The sequence below is a fragment of the Pocillopora damicornis genome, chromosome 6, assembly GCF_964200805.1.
Source record: "Pocillopora damicornis chromosome 6, jaPocDami1.2, whole genome shotgun sequence".
Lineage (NCBI taxonomy): Eukaryota > Metazoa > Cnidaria > Anthozoa > Scleractinia > Pocilloporidae > Pocillopora > Pocillopora damicornis.
Genome location: NC_142675.1, coordinates 24884102 through 24901916, shown reverse-complemented (window position 1 = coordinate 24901916; position 17815 = coordinate 24884102). Strand labels below are relative to the sequence as shown.

General features: G+C 37.0%; 3 protein-coding genes and 1 pseudogene across 15 annotated transcripts in view; 1 reads left to right on the top strand and 3 right to left on the bottom strand.

Moving 5' to 3' along the window:
• Positions 1-59: 59 nt before the first annotated feature.
• Positions 60-4732, bottom strand: LOC113676358 (mannose-6-phosphate isomerase). Of its 2 annotated transcripts, none has more exons than XM_027193011.2 (7): positions 4643-4732; positions 4118-4175; positions 3264-3537; positions 2673-2801; positions 2207-2482; positions 1453-1661; positions 60-1235 (listed from the first exon to the last, which is right to left on the bottom strand). In XM_027193011.2, the coding sequence occupies exons 3-7, from the start codon at positions 3529-3531 to the stop codon at positions 1023-1025; spliced, it is 1095 nt and encodes a 364-aa protein (XP_027048812.2). In that variant the 5' UTR covers positions 3532-3537; positions 4118-4175; positions 4643-4732; the 3' UTR covers positions 60-1022. The 2 variants fall into 2 exon arrangements, with proteins under 2 accessions (XP_027048812.2, XP_027048811.2); XM_027193010.2 differs by lacking the exon at positions 4118-4175 and adding an exon at positions 3933-4057 and having other exon boundaries at positions 4643-4730.
• A 152-nt stretch (positions 4733-4884) lies between these two features.
• LOC113676332 (uncharacterized) lies at positions 4885-12225 on the top strand. 6 transcript variants are annotated; one of them, XM_089209766.1, is made up of 8 exons: positions 4886-5152; positions 5448-6687; positions 7294-7403; positions 7615-7804; positions 7928-7960; positions 9009-9199; positions 9860-9934; positions 10534-12225. In XM_089209766.1, the coding sequence occupies exons 2-8, from the start codon at positions 5532-5534 to the stop codon at positions 11698-11700; spliced, it is 2922 nt and encodes a 973-aa protein (XP_089065892.1). In that variant the 5' UTR covers positions 4886-5152; positions 5448-5531; the 3' UTR covers positions 11701-12225. The 6 variants fall into 6 exon arrangements, with proteins under 6 accessions (XP_089065895.1, XP_089065896.1, XP_089065892.1 ...); XM_089209769.1 differs by lacking the exon at positions 9860-9934 and having other exon boundaries at positions 4885-5152; XM_089209767.1 differs by having other exon boundaries at positions 4886-6687.
• Positions 12226-14962: 2737 nt separating this feature from the next.
• LOC149044596 (uncharacterized) lies at positions 14963-17230 on the bottom strand (annotated as a pseudogene). The gene has a single exon (XR_016187755.1). The product of XR_016187755.1 is annotated as an uncharacterized LOC149044596 (transcript).
• The window catches only part of LOC113676249 (receptor protein serine/threonine kinase put), a 19312-nt gene continuing 16459 nt past the window's right edge, over positions 14963-17815 (bottom strand). For all 6 annotated transcript variants that reach the window (XM_089209777.1, XM_089209775.1, XM_089209773.1 and 3 more), the window contains exon 6: positions 14963-15677. The gene's annotated coding sequence lies outside the window, so the exon portion shown is untranslated. The remainder of the gene's footprint in view (positions 15678-17815) is intronic.

The following is a 17815-nucleotide window of genomic DNA, read 5'->3' as shown; positions in this document are numbered from 1 at the left end:
TTTGCAGGAAATAAAACACACCTTTTTTTAACTTTCTGGGTCACAAAAATGTCAAAAACTTCTCTAGCATTATATTTTATTCAAAATACAAGCCTTAAATTAATTACTTTTCACTTGAAAGAAAGGACATCACAACACAACACTCAATTGTTTCCATAGAAAATACTTAACCATTCATCTACAAAATTATTTCTAAAATGAATTATTGGCAAAATTCCAATCCACCCTGTCCATACAGTTATTAAGTCCTTTCAGAAAATCAAGATACTCTCTACACTCAATTCAAATAAAATGAGTTATAGAAGCTGTAATAATGATTGACTCTGACTTATTTCAGAAACTACCATTATAAAATAATTCAAATAGTAAGCGCGCTCTGAGTGGCCATAAAACCATTTTACATGAGCGTATGTAAACACGGTTTTTGTTCCTCTTTCATTAGTTATTTTATAAAAGAAATGTAAAATGGTTTCAGTGTTTACATAGTCTGATTTAAACACTTGGGAGGTTGGGAGAACACTCGATAAGCTGGAAACCACTCCACTTTGCGTTGTGGTTTCCTATGCTTATCTCGTGTTCTGCCAACCTCCCGCGTGTTTACATCAGGCTATGTAAACACGGAAACCATTTTACATTTCTTCAATATTACCTGTTTCAGAGTCATAAATGAATTTTTTTTTTATTCATTAATAATTTTTTGTTCTATTCAGAGCTTGTTTTTGTCTCAGTTAACACAAGACTGTTTACCATTAAGGTTAAATCTCAATAGAAAAATAAATTAAAAATTTTCTATTTTCCTGCTTCCTTGAGTGGTCTAAATTTTCTTTAAACCCACTAGCATACATTTTCATGATGTTTTTTAAATAATTAAAAAGAAAAGAAAGAAAAATGATGATGCTCAATACCTAATGAATATGCCAAAACTCCCTAAAGGTCTCTGTGAAATATTCTGTCCCTTGGAATTCTATAACCTGACAAAATTGAAAATCAATTCAACTGGACTGAATGTTAGATTTTTGATATTACAACACGCAATAAGCACGGTATATTTCCATGTCTTCTTCTTTTTTACATGTTACATCAAAGGTGGTGTTTGCAGGAATAAAAAGTACAGTTCCTCGATTCAAGCAAATCTTTGAAGCAGTATCTTCTACAGCACCAGAACCAGATATCACCACACAAATACTAGGTCCACTTAGTGCTTTGAACTTGTATGAAGGACAACTTGCTGGTATCTAAAAATAACACCGTTACACAATAAGAGTTTAGCAAAGGAATAAATTTCTGGTACTTCACAAATTCTGTGGACAAATGGTTTGAAAAAAAAAACCATCTGGTCAATAGCTACTTAAGGTTAACTAAAACTGGCCAGTGATAATGTGGAAGTTCTGATGACATTTTTTTCACTCATTTACAAAATAATTATTATGCTATTGACAGTGGTAAATGTACCTTAATTCTTGAAACAGTAAAGTCTGAAACAGGAGGATCATAGATTGTGACATGCGAATCACTTGGATCTTGACGACATGGGAAAATGTTCTCTTCCTTAGAACCACAATTGTACTCTAACATCTCACAGAGTGTCTCAACATCCTTAAACTTTGGTGTCAGTCCAGCTCGTACAACATTATCACTGCATGCCATACACTCCATACAGTCTGAAACGTCAAACACATTGATTATCAATTAAGAAAAAAGATTAACATAAAAATGTATTGTTGTGATAATTACTGATGTACATGTGCGGTTATAAATGATAAATTTTGGATTGCAAGTTGTTTTGGAAATAGAGAGGCGCAGACAGGGAAGAAGGGGTGAAAGAGTTGAATTAATGAACAAGCCACCATTCAGTGAGGAAGTAAGTGATTCAAGAAATAAATGCAAGCAAATTGATCGAAGACAAAATAAATTCTGAACAAAAGAACAAAATAAAAAAAGTGTTTCCATTCAGGAGCAGTGTCAAACAAATAAGTAAACAAACAAACAAACATAATTTAAGAATCTTGACCAATAATAATAAATAAATTATTTATCAGAAGACAAGACTACATTACATGTATATGATCTGTTCAGACCCTAATCATAACCAGACATTGTGACAGAGGAAGATAGTAAAATTTACGCTTGGTAATAAATAGAGTCAAAACAAAACTACTTCTTTAAAAAATGTCTTTATTAAAAGAAAAAAAAGTAGATTAGTTACCACCAGCTAGATATGCATGAGGCAGGTTGGGACCAAGGAACATTGCTTGCCCAGGTTGAAGAACAATGTGATTAAGGAAATAAATGCAAAAACAACCAACATCTCCAGGAAACTGGCTGTTCAATCTGAATAGTAGCTCGCTGCACTGGTTGGAGATGTCATGGCCTGAGGTTTTCTTCTCCTGAAGTCTTAACAATAGTTTACCTAGCTGCTCACTTACAGCATCTTGGCTCCTTGTCATGAGGGCGGTGAAAGCTTTCTTTAGTGCATGAGGGTCTGCAGAAAAAACGATGAGGAAATCACACTATAGTAGTCATTTTCTTGTTTGAGTTTCCACAATAAATTAGTTGCTATATGACCCACAATCAATTTCCACAACCTTTCTGGTTTTTTGTGACCTTTAAGAACCATGTTTTATATACTCATAGCTGTAAGGAACATACATCATGCTGCAAGTCACACAAACCTGAGCCAGTGACTAAAGCAGTGGTAGCTTCCTGTCCAATGACAGCAGCAAGTTCAGGTATGGTCTTTACAAACTTCTGGATCTCATCCAGAGGACGAAAACCACACAAGCCTTCAAATGGTGTCAGTGCTATTGGTAATAAATTTGAGGGAATGCTGGGTTAGATGGTATATCAATAAGATGACTTATAATTTAAGGATATTGTTAAATTAAAAATACACTCATTTGGTATACAAGATAAAATATGGACTAGTCACTCTAGAATCTGTTTTCTTTTAGTGCCAAACTCTACATCAGTCTACGATAACCATTAACAGTAATTAATGATCAAGTAGTCTGATCCTAGGGGTGAGTAGTCCTCAAAAAAACTGTTGTCAATGACAGTGACTTGACAGTTTCACAAGCTGACTAAAAGTCACCCAACTCTGATGATGGCTTCCTGTAGATTGTCAAAATGTTGATCACTGCAGTAGAAACGTACCGTTCTTTTCAAGACTGATTTTGTACAGATGATCAGAGCACATATTAACAAACTATTCCAACCTCCTAGGTTCAAACCACTTACTGAAAAATACTTCTAGAGCTCCTTACCGATGGCCATCTCTGGTTTGTGATTAGGATCCTTATATACATCTGGCCTTTTGTCATGAAGCAATTCTGCATGAGGTTTGTTTGGGTGAGCTTGAATTGATAAAGCCTTGTTAACTGATAGTACTTTGAACAAGAAGGGTAATTTGCCACCAAATATCTCCTTAACTTTGTTTCCTAAGACATCTTTGTTTGACTCTATCCAATCAGATAACAGTGATTCCTTTCCTTCCTTTAACACTTTTGATGGTCCATTTGGATGTGTTCCCATCCAAAACTATAAAAGAAAATTATTCAGAATTAGAAAAAAAATTAAAGAAGGTAAAGAAACTTGTAGTTTCATTTGTGTTTAGCACTAGTAATTTCATTACAGTCCATTACATTCTATTAGATTTTCCTCTGTGCAAAGTTGAAAAAATATCTTTGTTATTTGAGTGTGTAACAAGGAAAGAAAAAATCAAATATGTTTGAAAAAGCCAAATTACATACATGTATTGAGCTAATTTGGCTCATACAAAGTTAAAAGACATTTCCCTCTAATTTATGTAAGCAGGTAAAAATTAATTTCAACAATAATACACTCTAAACTTTTTTGAGGAGGTTTTTAAAGGTCATCTGATGTATATCTCAATTGATTAACAGCTATCAATACAGAAATTTACCACAGGATACCTCAGAATATGGTTTATCCTCTTCAAGATGAAATGAGGGACTATTCAGAGCAAGCTGTGCAACTGTGCTGTTTAAACCAATCTTACCCCAGGCATAACACTGCACTGCACATTTTAATTCAACAACTGGCAATAATGTAAAGAAACAATTCATTAGTGACAAAAAAATAACAGCTGGCTACCCACCTAATAGCTAAAAGTATGTAGACATGACTGCTCTCTACTAAACCAAACATACTTCAATCTACATATGACACACAACCATATCATCATCATCATCATCAATAGCTGGGCTGCATTTCTAAAAACCCGAAAAACTTCTTAAAATGCTTAGTAAATATCGTTCGACACTTAAACTTAGTCACAACAGCTAAGCTGGGATTAAAAAGCGCTTCGAAAACTACCCCCGGGCCCTTCGCTCTGTTGTAAGCGAGTTTATGCATTTTAACACATATGATGTTGTAATTCAGCAATATTACTGATATGGAAGTGTTATTAACTTTTTTGCGTAACATAGATGAACACTTGATAAACTATATTACTGCTTGTTTATTTCATCCAATATCTTTCCAACACTTGACCGAAATTATGACTTTGACGTTTTTACAGCGCTCAATCGAATCGATACGTAAATAAATTTTGAAAGAGTAAAAAAATCGTTTCAACCCTCAACGCTGCAATTTTGCCTGTTGTTTCTTTCTTATGACGTACCTCCTCTGGACCGAGTTGGAGCAGCCATTTTGCAGTAGTATTGGTGTCGTGATAATATCAGCTGAGCGTGTCCTGATGAACTACGTGGAAAGTACGACTTCCAACAGGCGCTATGTTTTTATTAAGATAGAAGGCCTGGACGCTCAGTCAATAGCCTCTATTGTCATTGTCATGCCATTCGTATCTGTGATCTAGGAGAGAGGAGTTGGGGAGAAAAATACAAGTGAAGACTATTTTCAGACTCGCCTAAACTAAAAAGTTTGATACAATTTTTAGAGAAATTTTGAGAAAAATTTTATTTTCCAAGTGTTTGATTCGTTTAAAACTAAATCTGAGAGGTCTTCTCTCATCCAGTTCTCAGTAACACAAACACTTCCCCCGGCCACCCTAGTGTGTACCATAAGATACTTTGACTGGCTGGCCCGGGAGAAAAGAAATCAAACAAACGAGAGGAGAACAGTTGCATAGACCAGCAGAGTTCGCGGTGCTTTCCTTGTGTTTTGAAATACGGTAAAGCTCTAAAGACGTATTTTTTTCTATTATTTTCTGGTTGCTTTCCGCAGGATTCAGAAATTATTTTTGAATTAAAAAAAAAAAAAACTTGCGAAAAGCTAATCTCTCAGTTCTTGAGCCCATACAATTTGTTGAGGAAATGGCACCTTGGATTTTAAATAAATTTTGCATGTATTGCTTGGCCTCGTTAAAATCCAAGGAAATATGGAATGTGTTACATTGACTCTTTTTCTGAACTAAGCCATTGGAGTAGTTTTGACTGGAATCACTTCAATATTAATATTTACCTTAGGTTCTTACCGGCTAGCATTATAGGATACTTGGAAATCTCTCGGGGAACCCTCAACAGTTTTCTCATCAGTTGCAAGGGTTACAAATGGTTCAAGCCCAATTGCAACAGCACAGTAATCAACAGCAATATGTACATGCAAATGCAGAGGATAGAAGACACATCTCTGATACTTACAATGAAAGGGACAAATCAAGGTTTGATAACTATGATAACAGGAGCTTCAGAAAACGCTATCATGATCAGAATATTGATAAAAGAGAATACCTCAGTGAGGATCGTGGAAGGATAGGGGGGCTGATTGATCATGAAATTCTCCCAGACTTTGTATTATCAAAGAGGGATTTTCTTAGACAGGATGCAAGTATTGGAAAAGCTGAGGTCAGTAGAAGAGGTTATGATGTTTCAAAACCTAACTTGCAACCAGAGCTCTTTAAGCTTCGAACAGAGGATCATGATCAATTTCAACACAGCAGAGGACCAATTAGACTGAATCCAAATGAAATGAAATATGGGAGGAGAGATGAATTGACTGTTCCTCTGAATGCAGTGTTACATCCAAACTGCTACCTGGTACCTCCTGAAGATGACTTGGATGTATTACCACTGAATGATAAGGAACCTGGATGTCGTTCAATATTTATTCGCAGCCTCCCACGAATGGCTGACGAGTTTATCATTAGAGAGATTTTTGGTGTGTTTGGACCTATAGAGAACCTAAGTCTTAAAACTATGAAGAATAATACCAATGTTAGACATTGCCATCTGACATTCTCACAACTTGGTGATGTTGATATGGCTGTCAAACTTAATGGTTACTTGTTGGTTATTGGAGATGGAAGTGACACCAAAACGAAGGTCAGTCGCATTCGCATTAACTACTTCAAAGTAACAAGAGATGAGATAGGTGTTAAAACCACCAGCACTGTCATTGAACACCAACAAAAGCCCTATCAACATGTTGGGGAAGATGACCCAGACCTGATTTATAGCCGTACAAAAGCTTTCCAGTTATTGGATCTGATTCGTCATGACAAATCTGTGGTGAATTCTTTGGAGATGATGACTCACTGGTTAGTAAAAGGTGAATGTAACCGTTCTACAGTCAATGTTTTCCACACAATGCTTAGCACTGTCAATGGTCTTGTCAAACGACTGATCAACAAACGAAAAGAGCATGAGCAACAAGTGGAAAATCAAAAGAAAGAGGCAGCAGAGAGGACCAATGAAATCAAGCAGCAATGTAAGTTGTAGTTTACTCTATACTTTAGTCTAAGTGTTGAGGTGATAGTAGTTTGGAGAAGGAATGTTGTCAGTAGAAGTGACGGACATTGTCACAACCTTATTGATGACCACTGCTATGGTTGTTGAAACTTCATTAACTACTATGAACAACAATCTCATTCTCAGGACTACTCTCACCTGGATGATCAGACTACTTGATAAAATGTTACTCCTGGATTCAAACTGCTAACCATAATGTAAGTTTTAGTTGATCTTGAGGTCTTATTGTAGAGTGAGGGTACATGTATTTCAGAAAAAGACTTTGGCACCTGACAATTACCGGAGTTTCAACAAAATATGCAGATCTCATTTTTAAGAGTCATGTAAGGAGTTTCTTGTCAAGCAAGTGCTGTTAGTCTGGTTTTTAAAAATTGAATGGTCAGGTTTGCTGTTGTGTAAATTCACTGTGCGATACAAGTGGCATGAGCGAGTCGTGGCAGGGCAGTTTTGAAATTGTTGATCAATTAAGGTTCTTTAATGTTAGTGGCAGATTTTACTATGTTTTGTCAATCTGTGAAACAGTGAATGGTTTACCCAACAACTTCAACACGTGTATTTTGTTCAGGTGATGCTGTATGGAAAATCTTTGATGCAGCAACTAAACAAAAGGCATGGGACCAGTTTACAAAGGGACAAAGAAAAACTATCTCTCAGTGGTTTGCTGTTATCAGAAATGTAAGTAACAATTAAAATTAGTGATGTCTCTTATTGATACAAGGCCAGTGGCAGCTACCACAAAACTAGCAGTTCCATGTGCAAGTCTGACATATGGAATTGTGGATGTAGGAAGTACTTTGCAGGTCAGGCATTGGGCAACCATGGTGAATTTGAACCCAAAGGTAGGTACATGGCAACTTGCACTGATCTCATTGTGTACCATTTTCAGGAAATTAAATCAGCCCAAGAGGCTGAGATACAAAATCGTGAGGAGGTAGGTATGGATTTGGATGATGAAGCATCAAACCTTGGTGGGCTTATTGAACAGCCAGCACTTCAAGTGGCTCAAGAACAGAGGCAAGAAGAGGATGAAAGTTTGGCACCAGCAGCTGCCAAGAAACTTTGCAGTGATGCTTCAGGTAATAGCGCACAGCTCCATTGCCAAGATATTGACTTTGCAAATTCTAACTTCTTCTCTGGTCAAGTAGGGTTTTCTTGATCTACATGCACTTATCTTACATCTCATTTTTACTCTGAAAAAGAGGAGGGAAATATATCAAGATTGGATTTGAGAGGTAGGTAAATGGTTAAGTTGCAATATATTGTTGGTTTCTTCTTTAACATCATGTCAAGATATGCATCTCTACTAATTACCCTGTCTATGGTAATTTCTCAAAGGCTTTTTTCTTGACATGTCAGCCAGTCAATTCAAACCTTCAAACTTTATGAATAATTAACGATTCAGTCTGCATAATTGATTGATAAGATTCTTAATTAATCTCTATGTATGACAAATTCCTCATTCAAATCAAGTTAAACTGTTAAATTTGGTGAGAATGTAGGGGAATTCTTGTGGTTCAGATGTTTCATTATATATTTCCTATTCACTGTGTTTGTAAGTGTCTCTTGACACTATATTAACCCTTTAACTCCTATAAGTGACCAAGACAGAATTTCTCCTTACAATATCAATACAATATCAACCAGATGAGTGATGAGAATAAAGAAAAATATCAATTTGGGATAATTAGTTGATCCAGTACTAAATTCTCCAAACTAACATTATAAGAATTGTATGGTTGACAGTAAGGAGAATTAAAAATTTGATCTGGGAGTTAAAGGGCTAGAGCAAATGTGCCACAGACCTCTTCATCGTGACCTGAGTCAATGAGATGTCTGGGTTTACCTTCCAAGTGATAGTTTCCACATTTTCTGTGGACTAAGCCTTTGCCTTTCAAATTATTTACCTATTATATCATTCTGAAAATTAATTTGTTACATGTTGATATTCCATTACATTATTGTAGGGCGAATGACCAAACACAGTTTGTGGCACCCTGAAAATTATAGATTCAATGCTTTTTTTCTTCAGATGTGAAATTTTGTCAACCTTATATACAATTGGCAATTGTTTACTAAGAATTTACTGAGCTGCCCCACTAAAGTGGTTGCATTGCTTGTTATTAAAACTTACAAATATTCTTAGTATTTATTTCTCTTCTAAAGATTTCGTGTCATTTCCTCATTCCGAAGTTAAGAGACAAAAATGTAATTTACATCATACAAGCGTGAGTATCATATATTTTTCCTAAATCCTTAAGTTGAACATGTGATTTCCTTCAGGTGTAGAATCGGAAGCAGATTCCATTGACGCTCTAAAGCTAGAAAATGCGAAGCTACGCACTCAGGTTGAAAGCTTGAAGGCGATTGCCGAGCAGAACACCAGCCTAATGTGGTCCATGCAGAGCTATCAGTATCAAGTGGACATGACCAGACAACAGTATGATAAAAGGTTAAAAGAGAAAGATTACGAGGTACAGAACTTCAGCTCAAGCGTATGCTATTTCTTCCAACTGACCCAAGACATTTCTTTGTTGACTGAGAACGTGGTGGTATATTCAAACAATAATTATATCCCCTGGCTGTTGTTTTTTTCTTGCTCTCTTTACCTGTCTGTTTGACAGTGCATTAAAATTGTACTTGGTAAATTATATGCTGAAAAGTTCTGGAAGGACAGGTTTTGTCTCACGAGATTTTGGCAAATTCAGCCATTTGCAATTAGCAACCTAACTAAGTGGACCATATATTAGGATGTAATTTAGTGTTAACAACTGAGTTGAAAACGTAGATTGGCTACCGTCAAGAGTAAAAATAGATATATTGGGATGAACGACTTTTTAAAATGCGGTAAAAAACCAAAACAATTAATCCACTACAGAAAAGGTTCGTAGTTGTGAGACTGTTAAATATTAAAACTGATTTCAACTTGGAGTTTGGGTTACTGTATCTGCCAACACTCGAGAGAAATTCCCTTGATTTAAGGTGGTGATTGTGTTATTGAGGCGGTAATTTCCTCATTTGTATGTAAAGGGATATTGTTGAAGAGACTTCCCCCAAGAGTGAGATGTGACAGAAATTGGTTTTTAGCTGGACGTATTATTCATTTAACATACTCTTCACCTTTTAACTTACAGATCCTGTGCTTACAAAAAGCTTTGGAGCACATAAAACAGAACATCAAACAGGGAGATCTAATCAGCGGTGAATTGGTGGGTATAAAGGCTGTGAAGAGTGCTTTGATTGTACTCTTTTGCACATCTACACCCGTTTTCCTTGAAATCAGCTCTATAACAATTAAGGGAAAATCTTCACGGGATAAGAAATTTTTAGCTTTTGTCCTTGCTGTTCACAACATCCATCGCTGGATTTCTATCGCTCTGACGAAGGGCTAACGCTCGAAACTTCAGCCTTTTTGCCCTTTACGGTGGCCAATTTACGTTTTCAACTCAGTCGTTAACACTAAATTACCTGCTATACTCTCCCACCGACGCAGCACCACAGTTTCTTTTTAAACTTGCCCCCTTTATTTCTTTAGTTTTACTTTACTTTGCTGTGTGATTGGTCAAAGTCGTGCCACCCTCTCAACCAATCAGATTCAAAATGACCGCGACCCGCGACATGGAAACCTCCATTTTCCCGCGCTTTAGACAATATCCGTGTATTTACTTTGTGTTCTCGTTGCCTCCTTGTGATATTTTTTTTTGTTCTAATTTAACCATTGCGATAACTTTGATTTTGGCTTTAGTTTCAATTCTCAACCAAAAAGTGCACCTCCACTAATTGCGTTGTACTCTGCTTTGTTATGTAGGTAGCTACTGGTGACCCATTGAAGGACCTAGAAGTTGTTGTGGAGTTGAGTAGTGGTAGTCACGCAGTAATAAATGGAGTGGAAACAAACTACTGTGATACACACGGAGAAGGAAAAAGGGAAAGGATGGAAGATGATAGAACATCAAAAATTGACAAGATTGCAGAAGCAAGTATTCGAGATAAATTGGACGACACAGTGACAGAGGTGGCAACATTATCTAATAAAGGAGTCAAAGAACTGGATGTTACAGAGGATAAGGTAGAGGACAACGTAAAAGAGGGCGAAATTGTGTGCATTGGAGAAGCAAATTTTTCAAATCAGGAAAACCCGGAAGAAAAAGGGGAAAGACGAGGGGAGGGAGAGACGCTAGTTGTAGTGAAAGAGGTGTACGTCGATGGAGAAGTATTGGTGAACAAAGAAGACTTGCTGAGAGAAAGCGGGAGGGTGGTTGTGAGAGGAGAGACATCACATGAAGGAGAGGAGCCAGGGAACTCTTCAGTAAATGTAGAGAAAAAAGTAGGAGGGCAAAAGGCGATAAGAGCGAAGAATGAAACACAGGAAGAGGACGACGAAGAGGAAGGTTCCGGCCGGTTTGTGCAGATTGATGATGAACAGTTCGAAGTGATTGACGATATGAGTGAAGACAGCGACGATGATTATAAAGAGATGGATACACAAGGTTGTTTGAGTGGAAACGATGAACAAGTAAACGAGCAGTTTGAGGACGAAGATGCTTGCAAAGAAGTTACTATTGATAGCTCTTTGAATGAGCAAGAAAAGGAAGTTAACGAGCAGGTCCCAACTGATCTGACAGCTTATCAGCAGAGTTACATGTCTTATTACCAAGCTTGGGCCTCATCTGGACTTGCGAGTTACAGACCCGTGTATTTTGGACCCTCTGTAGTGCGCCTCTCTGGAAAGGAGCTTGTACTCGTTGTAATCATTTCTTCGTATCTTCAGCTGTGCCCCGCTGGTGCCACGAGTGGAGAGATAAGGGACTACTTGTCGAGACAGTTTCACGAAAAAATAAAAGTCGTGGTGGAGAGGTTGCTTTCCAGTTTGCCCGTCTTGTTCAAAGCTGGAGAATCAGGCGGGAACTCAAAATGGAAGTTTTGTGGATTTGACTTGGCTCAGTCCAAGACTAAGAAAAACCTTGTTCACTGAAACATAAGTGACGCACCCTTGAAAATCATTCATATGCAATGCTCCTTATACCAAAGTTATTTTTTTCTTTGCTTTTAACGTCAAATAATTGTGCATTCATAATTCATGTTGTGCTAAATATCGAATTGCAGCACGAGAAACACAGCGCTTAGTTTAGTCACATTTGCTAAGGCTTTGGTATATTTTCACCGTTATAAGAAGTGGAGAGTTTATTTGAAAGTAAGCATTCATTTTTCGCCACCTGCCTGGTTTATGCGCTCTCCAAGTAACTTCAACCTGCTATGACCTGATCTAAATGTACACTTTAGACAGGTTCAAACTTAAACTGGCCTCGTGTGTAAAAGTGCTTGGGGTCATTGTTTATTTAAGGACTTAATGAACACCGATTTTCATTTAAGAGAATAAAAGTTCGAATGCAGGGACCGCCTCAGAAATGCTTCACGTTCAAGATAAATTTTGTACTGAATTGTAATGTTATAGATAGATTAACTTCCTCAGATGATAAACAACATCACTGGACATGTCAGAATATGTTGTCTTTTATTTTCATTCAGAGGGTTTCGAGAAATTTTCTCAGTGCACGTTTTTGTGATGTGATGATCGTTAGCTGTGAACCTGTCAAAAAAATTTTTCCGTTTGAATATCTAAAATATTTTAATGAGAAGTCGTGTTCGTCTTGAACAAAGTGCGGCTGATAATTGAAATTTTAAGTTCCCAGAAATCATCGACCGGAAGTCGTAGCATGCATGAATAAGTTCACGTCAGCCTTGGAGCTCTTCTAAATGCAGAAACTGCCGTAACAGTCGAAGCATGTGAAAGTCGAGCTCGGCATCCTACAAAGTTTTATAGTTTAACGGTTATCACTGACAGGAAAAAGCGGTTCTGTCAGAAGTGAGGGACCATAAACACCAGGTGAGTAAAATTCAAATTCATCTTAGCGAATAGACTACGACGCAGTAAAATAAACAAACAGTCGAAGTTGGGGAATCGATATTATTCCCACCCATGCAAATGCTAGGTGGATTCTCTACATTTTAGCGACGTTTGTTTTCAGAATAGCTTACGAAAACAGGGAGAGGAGAAAATAACGATGGTTGATCGTGTATTTGTAATTTTGCCGAGTTGATGGAAACAATTATTGACTCGACTTTCGAAACTGCACGAGAGAAATTTATGGAGCTTTAGAGGGAATGTAAAAGATTCGAATCAAGGCTTATAGCATGAAACTTTCTCAATGATATTTAGTGCAGCACATCCTTAATTTTTCAGATCACCAATCGTGAAGTGAAATGTTTGTGGAAACTTTATTCGTCATATCCAATACTGTTTGTTCTCATGATAATCAATAAATAGGCACTCGAGACTGCCCAATTTTCAAGTTGACCAACGCATGGAACGATAAATGAAGCGACGATAATTTATAATAATTTGCCTTACTCTTTTAGGCAGTACCCCAAGTGACAACCAAATTATTATTCACAAACTATCAGGTTGAATCTGTCTGGCGAGTGCTTTTCAACCCGGAAATTAAACATGTGCATAATTCTGTTGCTTATTTAACCATATAAACACGTGCCATAGAATCATTCGCCGTAAGTCACTAACCGCATAGAAATTGTAATGTCGGGGCTATTGTGAGACGGGAACCGAAGTCACTCTGCCGCCCGAATAAAGGAATTAAACAGTACACTTTGATTAAATAGAAAAAGTCCATAAAACAAGCTTGTAAAATTGCCCAAGGTTCGTTAATTAGGTCGCAAACTTATATCTGAACAAAAATTTTAACAGGGATATTCATGATCAGTAAGATCCCTTGTCAAACATGTCATTATATGAACGCCAGCAAATTAACCTCTCAACTCCCAAGATCTCGTTAGTAATTCTCTTTACTGTCTAACATATAATTCTTGCGATGTCAGTTTGGAGAATTTGGTATTGAATCAACTGATTATTCCTTAATTGATATTTTACTTTATTCTCATCACTTCTATGCTTGATACTGTATTGATATTATAAGGAGAAACTCTCTCTTGGTCACTCATGGGGTGTAAAGGGTTAGAGAAACAAGAGTCCAACACGCGAACTGGAGGCTGATGATAAATTTTCTAACTTGACTCGAGCTTTTGAACGCCACTCAACTAAACTACCGTTTATGGTAAACAATTATTGAAAGAAAGAAAAAGCTTTTTGAAACAGGCCGAAGAACGAAAGGAAACTTTGTGTGCCTTTTCTAAATTAACATTGAAACCAGGAAGATAAGCAGGGTTTTTTTTCGCGTTTACGGATATCGAACATGGCTTACTGAACGTGATCTTTCTTCTCCCAAGAATAATCTGACGGAACTAAAAAAATTTTTCTTTAGACAGAACGTGCGTTCACATTTTGGAACAGAGAAATCTTAATATTGGGTAACAGTCCAGGCTAAAGGTGAGCTCTTTCTTGTGTCGAGGAAAAATCTTAGTTGGCTGAATGAAACTCTGATAATTACTCATCTGCACGGTAGAGTATTCTAACATTTTTCCTCCCGTTCTTTCAAGTGAATGTCCACTCATTTTGGTGTAAGTTATGAGTTCAAATTTCCATTTTATAATTTACATCTTTGTAAAGAATGAAACCGACTTTAAACCGTAGGGCTTGAGCTCAGGCCTTGCGAGCTGTGAAGACCTCTCGGTACAACCTTACCGAGCTGCTAACCACTAAAAATGGGAACAGTTCTACAAGTTGTTTCTAGTTGCGCATGCTGTTACAGGCCAAACCGGCGAGATAGTTCTAGTGAAGACAACAGATACATAAGAAACAGTTGGCTACGAATCATGACGTCGAAACTGCGGCGACAGAATGGGACACCTGAGACTCTATCACGGAACAAAAGAGCCGAAGAACAAGAGCTCGGATGTGATCATTTCGCTTGGAAAGACTCATCCATATCACTGGAAAGTCATATATTCAAAAAGCAGAACGATGAAGATTTTAAACGCATTTCTATTTAGCACATTTTTATGACGCATTCTGTCCTATTCAGATTTTGAAATTGTCGTCAGTAACACTTAAGTTTAGGGACCAGTCAAAACCTCCCCCTCCTCCGAAATCTTCCAACTCCCCCCCCCCCCACCCCTTCGACGATAAATAATGGTCTCTTAGGCTTCTCCTTTGCAAAATATAACATGGGATGTGAGCACTTCTCTCATAACTGAATTTTTTTTCTGTTATGTCAAATTGATAATTGATATTACAACGAAGATAGAAAGGATATACAATTGAACAGTGTTGCAGTAGACTTTGGTTTTATTACAAAACCCTTAATTTTTACATGGATACATCAGTTTAATTATAAATTATTGGTAGATTATGTACATTAATTTAACATATTCATACTTTTCGTGCATGTAATTATATTATTTTCATGACTACGATGGAAAACAACGCAATAATCTATACCTGTAAAATGTTATGATTTAATAAGTTACACTTTATCATTAAATTATGTACACATTATTTATCTGTCTGTGCCGATTAAATGAAGACTTCCATGCTGCTTAGAATTCGAGTTCAAATTGATGTTTATATTTCCGTTATTACAAGGCAGAAAAATCGACAAATAAAAAAGAGGGAACCAACTTACATTCCAATTCTGTTTTGTCCCGAATTTGAGTTAAGAAGCTGAAGGCTAAGGCAGATAACACAGACACACGGTTTGATAATTCATGATATCATGCGAATATCTAATTCAATAATTGTTTTATAATACGTTTTAAACAATCTGCAAAAGAAGACAATTCTCTTTAAGTTTGCAAAAGTTTGAGAACACAACACGAAAGAGGGGTTTGGAAACTAGGCAGACTTTGAACTCGACATGATAACCCAATATCTGTTGCAGATGATACGTAAGAGATGTATAGTCTGAAATTTCCAAATGTCTTTATGGTCTCATACACGCTCAGGTTCTATTTTTTGAATGCAACAATAATTATATCATACACCTTTTGCTGTTCATTTACGCAAAATGTACATTCATTTACGTCAACAGTTGAAACTATACGGCAAATATACATTCATTAGCACTTCCATGAAACTCATGAACGCGAACGAACTTTCAATAACGCTATTTCCATATGTATTAACATTCAATAGCATCAACGGATGAACAATTGCACCTTTGAACAATCAAACAGAACAAATATACTTTCAATCTCGCGTAATGGTTGATCATTAACACCAATAGAAAATCAATTGCATAGTATGACAATCAATTGCGTATTAGAGACATTCAATAATACAACTTGCATAGAGACGTACATTCAATTGCACCTTCATACAATCGTTTATTCGATATGGTCAATCATTAACGTGAACTGACAAACATGTGTGTAGTAATAACAATCAACTAGGGAAAAAGAAATTTCAAAATTGTTCGATTACAGTGTACTGTAATGTAATGTTTTGTAATTATCCTTCAATTTCTTCATTATTTAAACATCTTGGAATGTACGTTTGCATAAATCTGTACCACTGTCCACATTTAGCAGCCGTGATGGTGCCTATGTTTCTTTGCAGGGCCTGAAGTAGCAATTGAGTGCGGAAGTTGCCTAACGCGGTTCCTTGTCGTCTTGCCTGTGCTCTGTTGTTCATCTGTTCTTGCTGCTCTGGACGGCTTATGTCCGCTTTTATGGCTGCTTTTAAGGCACTTATTTCTTGCTCTACAATGTTAAGAAACGGGCTGTATGGTGGTAGCTTTTTAAGCTCAGAATTAGGACCAGGAATGGCAGGATTGTTGTGGGCTGGTGCACCGTCATAAATGAAAATCACATGTTCATTTGGGTCGAGATTTAGCCTTGTCTGTGACAGGAAATCATTAAATCTTTGTCCATTCATTCCACCGAGAAACGAGTCCATTGGTGGGTGAAATTGCCAGTGCTACAGTAACATTTCTCCCTCGCTGACCACATACTTGTCGATATGCCCTCTCTCCCATCCTTGCTCGTCCGTGACTTCTTGCCGTCCAAATATTGTACCCACGCTCGTCTACGAAAATACTATGATTCACTACAGCATGGCGCATGAACCAGTTGGCATAGTCGACTCTTTTTTGCAGGACATCAGGGCGGTTTCGTTCAACTGGGAGTGGCCTTGCCAATTTCACACGATACAACATACCTTCAAGTGTTCTTGCTACTGTACGGTCATGGATTGTTGGTTTTCTTGGAAGACGCTGTCTCAATTCATGATTTATCTGTGCTAGTGTCAGCAGGCAATTTTCGTTCAAAATGTCATTCAGGCAATTCCTCATTTCATCATCTACTCGAACATGATTTGCTCCTCCTCGTGATCTCTCCGCGATCCTTCCTTCTCGCAAGTATCGTGCAACGATACTTCTTGCAGTTGAACGGTTCACTCCGATAGTAGCGGCAACCGTCAAATAATCTTCATTCACATCTTCGAAGGCTTGAATAATTCTTTGACGCTGTTCAAGTAGGATTCTGTTTCTTGGTGGCATGATTTTCTCCGGTTATTTCTGTCCACTTGTTCATACAGCGTATTGTGTACTGAACATGTAAAATGTTCTTCATTTTATATCTGCTTCAGCAAAATATTGCGCAAAAAGGAACATAAAATTTAAATGATAATGTACATACTCTTGTATTTTTGTTCAGTATTATAAAATACATGTAACTACGATGAATGACACTAATGAATATTTTTTTCATCCTATTGTTTATTCGAAAAACACCAATGTTTGTCAGTTCACGTTAATGATTGACCATTTTGAATAAACGATTGTATGAAGGTGCAATTGAATGTACGTCTCTATGCAAGTTGTATTATTGAATGTCTCTAATACGCAATTGATTGTCATACTATGCAATTGATTTTCTATTGGTGTTATTGATCAATCATTACGCGAGATTGAAAGTATATTTGTTATGTTTTATTGTCCAAAGGTGCAATTGTTCATCCGTTGATGCTATTGAATGTTAATAAATATGCAAATAGCGTTATTGAAAGTTCGTTCGCGTTCATGAATTTCATTGAAGTCCTAATGAATGTATATTTGCCGTATAGTTTCAACTGTTGACGTAAATGAATGTACATTTTGCGTAAATGAACAGCAAAAGGT

Bases quoted from the DNA above. Each gene is read 5' to 3' on its own strand.
- LOC113676358 (XM_027193010.2), bottom strand. From the start codon at position 4,670: ATGGCTGCTCCAACTCGGTCCAGAGGAG. The intron at 1,662-2,206 runs GTAACTAATCTA...TTGACGTTTCAG, and splicing joins TCATGCATATCTAGCTGGTG to ACTGTATGGAGTGTATGGCA. The intron at 1,236-1,452 runs GTACATTTACCA...TGTTATTTTTAG, and splicing joins TTACTGTTTCAAGAATTAAG to ATACCAGCAAGTTGTCCTTC.
- LOC113676332 (XM_089209766.1), top strand. From the start codon at position 5,532: ATGGTTCAAGCCCAATTGCAACAGCACAGTAATCAACAGCAATATGTA. The intron at 7,805-7,927 runs GTAATAGCGCAC...ACTCTGAAAAAG, and splicing joins ACTTTGCAGTGATGCTTCAG to AGGAGGGAAATATATCAAGA. The intron at 7,961-9,008 runs GTAGGTAAATGG...GATTTCCTTCAG, and splicing joins ATCAAGATTGGATTTGAGAG to GTGTAGAATCGGAAGCAGAT.